We start from the raw sequence: 8,780 nt of genomic DNA, 5'->3' as shown, positions 1-8,780 counted from the left end.
CAAATGGGGCATAGCTGCCCACCCCTCGGTAATGGCAGGGCCCCCCACCAGGCATAGCTTCACCCTGGGGACACTGGCTGACTCCACTCGGCTCACTTCTCAGCCCTCTGCAGGCAGGAACTGCTCTCACCCACCCCCCACCCCGCCCCTCAGCCTCTGCTTGGGAAGGCAAGCCCAGGCAGCACCCCTGGCCGCTTAGATTGTTCCAGAATAGGCTCCCTCAACTCAGCTCCTGGAAAGAGAGGCCCACAGCCGAGGATCTTGGCCTGTCCTTGGCCCCCAACTCCCAGGATCCTGTTTGACCCCCTGGTGCCCCAGGTGGGGACACAGCACACCAGACAGCACACGAAAAATCCAAAATGTTTCATTCACAACTGGCCCCCTCGCCACGCCTGGCCGGGACACTGGCCTCCCCTTGTGCTGGGCTGTGTCACCCGACTGCTCGCAGCAGGGCTGAGACCTGGGAGGTACCACGGCCTCAGCAGACAGGAGCCCCCCATGCCGACAGCTGCTCCCAGGCCCTGCCCAGCCTCAGGGCTGAGCACCCTCCCCTCAGCCTGGGCGAGACCACCGGTGGGACTGGCCCTCTGGGGCTTGGCCCCAGGGACCCCAGCCGCCATGCTGGGGCCCGAGGCTGCTGGGCGGGTCAGCATCACGGGCTCACATCACGGCCTCCATGTGCAGGATCCTCAGGGCCTCGGAGATCTGGGCGCTGGGGTCCATCTGGCCGTACATGCCCACGAGGAAGGCCCGATGCAGCAGCACGGCCGCGTGCTCTGTGGGGAGACAGGGCCCTGCAAAGCCACACTGGCACGTGACCAGACCTCAGGGTTCCCAACAACAGTGGCCAGGCAGCTTGTGGCAGATGCGCCCCCAGGCCTTTCCTGAGAGCCAGCCACAGGGAAGACGGCTTACCTTGGCAGAGAAGGGTGTACTCGGGCAGGTTCCGGAGGGCCGTCTGCACGACCTCGAAGTCCCGGCTACCCAGGCAGTACATGAACGTGGGCAGGAAATCGGCTGCGATGCTGAAAGAGCCACGTGCTTTGGTGGGCACCTTCCCCAGCCCCAGAGCCCACACCAGGCCTGGCTGGACGAGGCGAGGTGATCTGCCTAGAAGCCTGCCTGGCCACTGCACGGGACAGCAGTGACGTCCGCAGTAGTGTCAGAGGGCCCGGTCAGGAGGCCGGACCCTCAGCCCTGTGGGGCAATGCCGGGCTCACCTGGGGCTGTTCTGGATGGAGCGCAGTGCCAGGCTGAAGGCCAGGTTGCGGCAGGACTCCTCAGCCGAGCTCATCAGCCGCTGCAGGCTAGTCTGGCCAGGGCAGGGTGGAGGGTGTTACCAGGGTGATCCCCTGTCGAGGGCCCAAACCCTCACTCCTCAGCCTCTCGACTTTGTGGTGGTTGGTGGCAATGACGGGATTGTTCCCTAAGCTCCCCACTGGACAGCCGGAGGCACTCACTGCCGGCCACTTCCTGCCTGGGGCCCGCTGTGCTGTCAGCATCTGGATGAGGGCCTGGCCCATGGAGGGCTCTGTGGGGCTCCGGGCAGGAGTGAGGGTGGTGGGGACGCCTGCCCTACTGGGCGCCCCTGTTGGAGCGGCTGTTCCCAGCTCTCCCTGGCCCGTCCCTGCTTACCGAGAAGAAGTTCAGGATCTCAGGTCTCCGCCGGGACATTTCGTCTATGTCGCTCAGAACCTCCAACAGGTCTAAGACAGGCACAGAGGGCCAGGCTGGGATAGGCCACAGCTGCTGGGGCCAGGAAGGACCCCTGTCCATGCCACGAGAGCAAGCCAGAGGCAAGGGGCATGTCCCTATGCACCTCAGGAGGGAGGTGCCAGGAAGTACTGCTGGCTTCCCAACCCCCTAGGTCAGCAACACCCAATGTGGGCCCCAGGAAGCTTTCCCAGGCATGCTCCCTCCTGCCCCCCACCCCCGACACCTGCATTAGTCCCACCCACCAGACGCCTGTCCAGCCCCCACGAGCTGGCCTCCAGCAAGGGGAAGTGACTTGCAAATGGGTCACTCTGAGCCCCACAGCCCAACTCCGCCTGCTGCCCACCCCCAGCTCTCCTTTGGAAGACAACCAACTGCCCCCACCCCCACCCCTGGCCTTTCCTCTGAAGTACCCGGATGTTTCAGTGCGCTCCTCGGTATCCTGCTTTGTCTGGGGCAGAGCAGCCACCCGGCTCCCCCAGGTCCCTGAATTTCCTCTAATGTCCTCTCTCTGGGGAGCCCCAGTGGAAACAGCCCACCCTTCCCATGGCTGGGTGGGACCATCCTGTCCCCTGCATGCCCCCAAAGTCAGTGGCCAGATGGCTGCTGCCTGCAACCTCTGTGGGACCCAGGACACTGGTGGCCAAACAGGCACTGACCTTGTGTGGGTGACACCAGGCCCCCGACTCACCCTCGACAGTCTGGCCCCGGGAAAGCCTCTTCATGTAGGGGGCCATCTCGGCCGTGGTGAGAGGGGTGAAGAGGGAGACGCTGAGCAGGGGCAGGGAGCCAGCCGCGCTCTCGTCTGCAGGGCGAGCGAGTCAGTGCTGGGGAGGCTGGAGCCACAGACCAGGCACCAGAGCCGCCCTCCCCAAGAGCACCCCGGCCACGGCCCAGAGCCAAGCACACGGCAGGCACTAAGTGTGGCGGCACAAGCAGCCCACTGGGAGCGGCCTTTGGAGACTCGGCTCTGCTCCTCATGGCACCTGCCACAACCAGCGGGAGAGAGAGTCCTCCCTTCTCCCTGGAGCAGCACCGAGAGGCGGGAGCTGTTCCCTCTGCAGCCTGGGGCCTGGCACGTGCTCTAGGAAGGCATTTGTGTGCCCCATTTCCACGGAATGCCAAAGACTTACACTCAAAATAATTTGGTGGAACCAGGTTGCAGAACGGCCATAACAGCCAGCAACTGCCTAGCTCCCTGCACTCCTGGGCATGTTCACTTGTTCACCGCCTGCTGACGGTGCCAGCATGGGACAGACCCCATGTCACCAGCAGGCGGGTAAAGGCCATAGGCTGAGATGGGGATGTGAGTGGGCAACTGAGGGCGAGCCCCACCCAGCAGGGCCCAGAAGGCTTCCTGGGGAGCTGACACCTGAGATAGGAACCTGTGGGACCCCGGGCGGGGGGGCGCTGCTGCTCAGCCACACTGGCCACACACTGGTCAGTACTTCACATGCGTGAAATGGACCAGGGGCCAGTGAGGTCCCAGGGCCTACAAAGCCCCCATCAGGACTCCGTGGATGGTCTGGGGTTAGCCATGCTGCCCAGGAAGACCAGACCCTGCAGGCTGGCCCCGCTGCCTCTGCCCGCAGACCCGTGGCCCCACTCACCCTCGCCCTCCTCCTCCAGGCCCCGGTCGGCTCTGCTGGCCCTGCTGGGAAGGCTGAGCCCCGCGAGGAGGGACTTCAGCATTGCCAGGTCGCTGTTGTCAAAGGATAGGTCGCTGGGGAGAAGACGACATTTTCATCCAGGAGGAAGAGGCAGGCAGAGGCTGGGGGTTAGGAGGGCAACGTGGGAAAAAAGCAGGACTCTTGGGGAAGGGCAGGCAGGAGGCCACATGTGCAAAAAGTTCGGCAGAGGGCCACAGAGAGCGATTCAGATGGCCCCGGTGTAGACCGGAGCTTCTGCCGCCACGGTTCTACGTCCAGAGCTAAGCAGCTAGACCAGGCCTGGGCCCGAGTGCCACAGAGAGCATCTCTACTCAGCTTGGGAGCTCCCTTCCCAAAAGCCCCTGTCCTCTGGCAGGACCCCAGCACAGGCCCAGGCTTCCCAGGAGCCTGCACAGGCCAGGCAGGCACTCACTGGAGTGGCTCGGCGTGCTTCTGCAGGAAGGACACCGCCACAGGGGCGTTGCAGGTGATGTACTTGTGGATGAACTGCACGAACTTGCTGATGAAAGCAGCCAGGTGGCGGGAGGACTTCCTGTAGTTCTGTGAAGGGGAAGCCGAGCACCTTGGACACGGTCACCATGCCCACCTCTGCCGACCACGGCAGTCCCACAGGTGCTCAGCCACGGCCCTCCCCGTCATGGGCTCATGACGCAGACACACAGGGCGCCCAGCTGGGGCACGCGACAAGATGGGTTATGAGCTCGTCACGGCCCAAACACCCTGCACAGAGCAGTCTCAAGGTCTGAGCTGGGCTTCTCGGGAACATGGGGCTCCCAGGCACACAAGAGGCTGGGGGACAGGGGCTTCTCAGGGTGAGAGCTGGTTTCTAGTCGAGCAGGGGAGGCAGAAACTATGGGACAGGCAGCCGGGCCTGGCTAAGGGGCTCGGCTTTCCTGTGGGGGCCCTTCCAGTTCTGGCTGGAAAGACAGGCCTGGCAAGGGCCGTGGGGGCAGAGGCAGCAGGGCTGGGGGAGGAATCCAGAACCCTCGGGCAGGCTGGGTGTCCGCAGGAAGCAGTGAGTGCCAGGGCCGGGCACGCACCAGCAGCAGGCGCACGAAGGAGCGCAGGCAGTCCCACAGCGCCCTCTGGTGCTCGCCCCGGAACACCAGGGGCTGCAGCAGCTCCAGCAGCCCCAGCACGTGCAGGAAGAAGGTCAGGTGGTTCTGCTGCCGGAACTCCTGGAAGTTGAGGTGGGTGCGGCCGTGCAGGAGCGCAGCGACCATGGGCAGGTGCCTAGGGGATGAGACACCGGGAGAGGTGACCACACCCAGGCCCCCAGTTCACACACAGCCCCGGGAAGGCACCTGCCGATGTGGCTTACCAAGCTCCAGCACTGCGGATCCGGGAGCAGCTGGGGAGCCAGGGTCTGGCACCATGCTACCCCCACCCCTCACCCGCCCCACCCTGGGTGCTGGGCAGTCTGGGAGGAGGGGGCTTCTGTGGTCCGCCCCACTGGGGTCTGCCTGGCTCCTCCTGCCTGGGGCTCAGCCAAAGGCCAGCAGCCGACCTGCCCTGGCTGCAGCACCCCAGGCAGGGACTCGTTTGCCCACGTCAGGTTCTAGCCGTAGAACCCTCTTGTAAACTAACATCTGGAGTGGGGACAGGACTAAGAACACCCGCAGGAGCACCTGCTTGGATTTGGGAGTGGGGAAGGGCGAGGCTGACACAAGGTCAGACCAGAGGCTCCCCGGGGCTGCAGGTGGCCAAGCCAGGCCGGGCAGTACCTGAGCAGCAGGATAGGATGGGCCACAGCCAGCTTCCGGCAGGCCATGTTGGCGTCTGCCCCTCGGTTCTCAGACGAGCGGGAGTCACTGGTGTCCGCAAGGAGGGTGATGACACGGTGGATGAGGCCATCCAGCTGGGAGGAAGGGAGCTCTGAGGTCCAGGGCCACCTGCCCCATACCTGGCTGCGGGCCCTGATGGGTCGACGCCGCACACAGAGGGATGGCTCCCTCCTGGCCTCCCGAGCACCTCGAGAGCTTAGGCCACAGCCAGCTCCAGACACGCTCAAACAAGCAGGAGTGGAAGTTAGCCCCTCAATACCAAATGCCGAATGACATGCTGAGTGGGAAAAAAAGCCAAAATTGCATATAAAGTATAATTTCAACCCTGCAAAGCAATCCATAAGTGGAAAAAGACAAGAGAAATGGAAAAAAGCCAACTTTCCCTTGGTCATGCTGAGCAGAGGGCGGGCTGCAGGCCCACTGGATGGCAGTGACAAAGTAGGCACGGGAGCCCCAGCCCTCCACTCTTCCAGGCGCACTCGAGAGAAGTGGACCCAAACGTCCACCAGGTGAGTGGAAAAACCGACCCGCCTGTCCACAGGCGGGTACCACTCAGCAATGAGATGTGCCCGTTGCAACGTGGCGGACCTAAGTCTGCTGAGGCCCAACAGCACACACTGCAGTGGCATCAACACAAAACTCTAGAAAATGCAAATAAATCCATGGTGACAGCACAGCACTAGTGGGCTGAGGGGCACGCGCAGGGCCCAGGACCCTCCTGGAGTGGCGGGTGATCCACCTTGTCTGTGGCGATGGTCTTGTGTGCGCACCTATGTCAACACCTAACAGACTGGACACTACACCTGTATGGCCTCCTGTAGCTTAGCAAAGCCATACTCGTCCCTGCTCCGCAGCCCACAGGGTTTCTCTAAGGAGAGAGATTCCCTCCAGGCCCCCAGAAGTCGCAGCAGGGGTGGGTGGCGGGGCAGACTGCGCCCTGAGAGGAGGGTGGGGAGGCACGGCGGCTCACACACCGTCGCTCCTCACCATTTCCCATTTTTTTTAAATCTGAAAAAATGCATTCTCCTACATCCCGGTTTGGGTGTCTATTACCTTGCCAATGGAGAAGGGATGGCCACGGCCACCTGTACCTCCAGAGCCTCGAGAGCCACTCCTCACCGAGGAGCCAGGCTGCCCAGGGGAACGCGGCCTGTCGGGCTGACGGCTTCCACCCTCCCGCCCTCTCCCCAGCCAGCGCGCACAGGACGTCCGGCACACAGCAGGCAGAGCTGCCACGCTCACCTTGCAGATGCTGCTGCCGGTGGCGGCCTCGCTGTGCAGCAGGACCTCAGGCACAGGCACCCGGAGCTCCGGCTGCTGCAGGTAGAGCTGCAGGAGCAGGTCTTGGCAGCGTCTGCCCAGCACACTGGAAGAGACAGGCAAGGTTTGTCCGGCTGTCTGCTGCGAGCTGCTCCGGAGCCACAGGCCGGACCTCGCTGAAGGGAGCTGCCCTGCCCGGGCCCTGACTCCTCCCGCAGACTTCACACGAGGACAGCACCCCAGGGGGATGGGGCCCTAAGCACCTGTCCCCCCGCTGCTGGATGCAGCCTGTCAGGTGCTCGGAGACTCTCTTGACGCCTTCGTCATCCCCGCGGCAGCAGCTGAGCAGCAGAGGCAGCCGGGCCTGGATGAGGCTGCAGGCAGCGGCGTCCCCGTCCTGGCTCCTGGTCTCCGCCTCAGCCAGGATCAGCTCCACCAGGCTGATGAGCTCCGGAGCCTGGACCCGGAGCACCAGCTCCTCCCGCCGCTTCTGCAAGCAGGCACCCACTGGTCAGCCCCAGGACGCGCTAGCCCTCTGGGGCCGGGCCACCCCCAAAGACTTGCCTGCGGCGTGCGCTGGTCCCTGCCCTGCCAGATGCGAGGAACGTGGATGCAGGCCCAGAGGAAGTCCAGGGAGGCAGAGGGGTCAAATCTGGAAGGAAGCAGGAGTTCCGGCTGAGCACATGGAGGCATCTGCCTGAGTGTGGGAGGAAGCAGGTTCCCGGGAAGGGCATTCTCCGGGCAAGGCCACTGAAGCCACCCTGAGAGTTCCTGCTCTGCCCTCCTGTGTGCCTTGGGCAAGTCTCCCAACTGCACCCCATGGAGGGAAGACGGACACTGGCCCTGCCCCTCTGTGGCCTGTCCAAGCTGAGGGACCACTGGGCCTGGAGCCTCGGTGCCCTGCAGTGCTGCCTCAGGGGCACCTCCTCTCTCCTCTGGCACCCATGGCACAGCGTGGACAGCCACGCTGGGCTCCCCTCGGACACACGGAGAGACCACAGCCCGTGACAACTCCACTCTCATGACTGCTTCCCCTCATGATATGGGGGATGGGGCCAACCAGGGGAGGGACCCGTGTGTGGGAGCCAGTGATGCTGGGCAGGGTAGGCCAGGGCAGGGTCTGGGCCTCCAAGGAGGTGACACCCCTGCAAGGCCCCTACAGCCTGCTGGCCACCCTCCCGGGGCACCAGGGCAAGTAAGCGCCTTGGTCAGCCTGGGTGCCTGCCATCTCTGGAAACAAAGAACCACTGCACCATTGCCGTGGTGCCAAGGACACCAGGAGACCCCCTGCATGGGCTGAGGGGTCTCCAACACCAGCGGTGGGGTGGAGGGTCAGATGCCCCCAGGTCCCTCTCTGCTGAGGTCATTGATCCTGAGCTCAGTGTTTGTCACGACCACCCAGAGCAACACTGACATCTGTGGCAGCCAAAACAGAGCCAGCAGCTCCCAGCACAGGCACACGCACCCCACGGCCATCACGCCATGCCATGGCAAGGCTGAGGGGGTGACGACCTGCCGAGGGGGCGGCTGCCCTGTGAGCATGCGGACAGGCGGGGAGGTACCCACCTCTGCTCCCGGCTCTTGCCCAGCAGGACGCGGATGCACCGGTGCAGCGTGGACCAGCTGGACTGGTGCGTGAAGAGCGCCAGCAGGTAGGGGCGGAACGACAGCACCTGGGCGCTGGCAGGACCTTTGCCCTGGGAAGGGAGGAGGCAGGTGGTCTGTTGGGTAAGGTCAGCCAATAACGTCCAGTAGAGAGACATGGGGCGTGTTTACAAGCTGACAGGTGGCCTTCCCACGTCACCCAGGGCGGCTCTGGGTGGCCGCTCACATTTCCTCCCACTTCCACACAGGAGCTGCCACACGCAGCAGAAGTGCCCCTGAGGCTTCACCCAGCCCCTCCCCTGGGCTGGCGCCCTGCACTCGCTCTGCCTACTGTTGACCACAGCCCTGCCCTCGGGATGACCACAGCTCACCCCACCCTGCCTGGCCCACAACCACGCCTGGGTAGTCAGTTGGCCGAGGGGCAGGTGACCCAGGCCTGGACTCTGCTGGGCCAGTGAGACCCCACTCTTCCTCTTGGCTGCCAAGTGGGCAGAAGGTCTGAGAGTGGCAGGGGTGCCGCGGCCACCCTGAGCCCTGCCCCAGGCCAGGGCCGCTCCCTTGTCCTGAGAGCCGAACGCAGACCCCACCTTCCTCCGGGAGAAGAGCAGCCTCTGCTGCAGGTCGGGGCAGCTGCTGACCATCTCAGGGTCCAGCATCTCCAGCCAGTCCACGAGGAGCCCGGATGAGGGTCCCAGCTGCACGGCCTCCAGGCTGTAGGGACGGAGGGGGCTCAGGGGAGGGCTGCCAG

At 64.3% G+C, this 8,780-nt stretch overlaps 1 protein-coding gene across 3 annotated transcripts in view; it reads right to left on the bottom strand.

Annotated features, from left to right (window-relative positions):
* Positions 1–322: 322 nt before the first annotated feature.
* The window catches only part of INTS1 (integrator complex subunit 1), a 32,437-nt gene continuing 23,979 nt past the window's right edge, over positions 323–8,780 (bottom strand). For 2 of the 3 annotated variants that reach the window (XM_069486651.1, XM_069486650.1), the window contains 14 exons: positions 8,620–8,743; positions 7,994–8,124; positions 6,992–7,079; positions 6,691–6,917; positions 6,410–6,533; positions 5,108–5,241; positions 4,424–4,616; positions 3,796–3,923; positions 3,324–3,436; positions 2,405–2,518; positions 1,636–1,706; positions 1,221–1,312; positions 916–1,025; positions 323–776 (listed from right to left, as the gene is read on the bottom strand). In XM_069486651.1, the coding sequence (XP_069342752.1) occupies positions 661–776; positions 916–1,025; positions 1,221–1,312; positions 1,636–1,706; positions 2,405–2,518; positions 3,324–3,436; positions 3,796–3,923; positions 4,424–4,616; positions 5,108–5,241; positions 6,410–6,533; positions 6,691–6,917; positions 6,992–7,079; positions 7,994–8,124; positions 8,620–8,743 (1,765 nt within the window). In that variant the 3' untranslated portion in view covers positions 323–660. The remainder of the gene's footprint in view (positions 777–915; positions 1,026–1,220; positions 1,313–1,635; positions 1,707–2,404; positions 2,519–3,323; positions 3,437–3,795; positions 3,924–4,423; positions 4,617–5,107; positions 5,242–6,409; positions 6,534–6,690; positions 6,918–6,991; positions 7,080–7,993; positions 8,125–8,619; positions 8,744–8,780) is intronic. The other variant, XM_069486652.1, reaches the window with a different exon arrangement.

This window comes from Eulemur rufifrons, chromosome 14, assembly GCF_041146395.1.
Source record: "Eulemur rufifrons isolate Redbay chromosome 14, OSU_ERuf_1, whole genome shotgun sequence".
NCBI lineage: Eukaryota > Metazoa > Chordata > Mammalia > Primates > Lemuridae > Eulemur > Eulemur rufifrons.
This window is presented reverse-complemented; position numbering and strand designations above follow the sequence as displayed.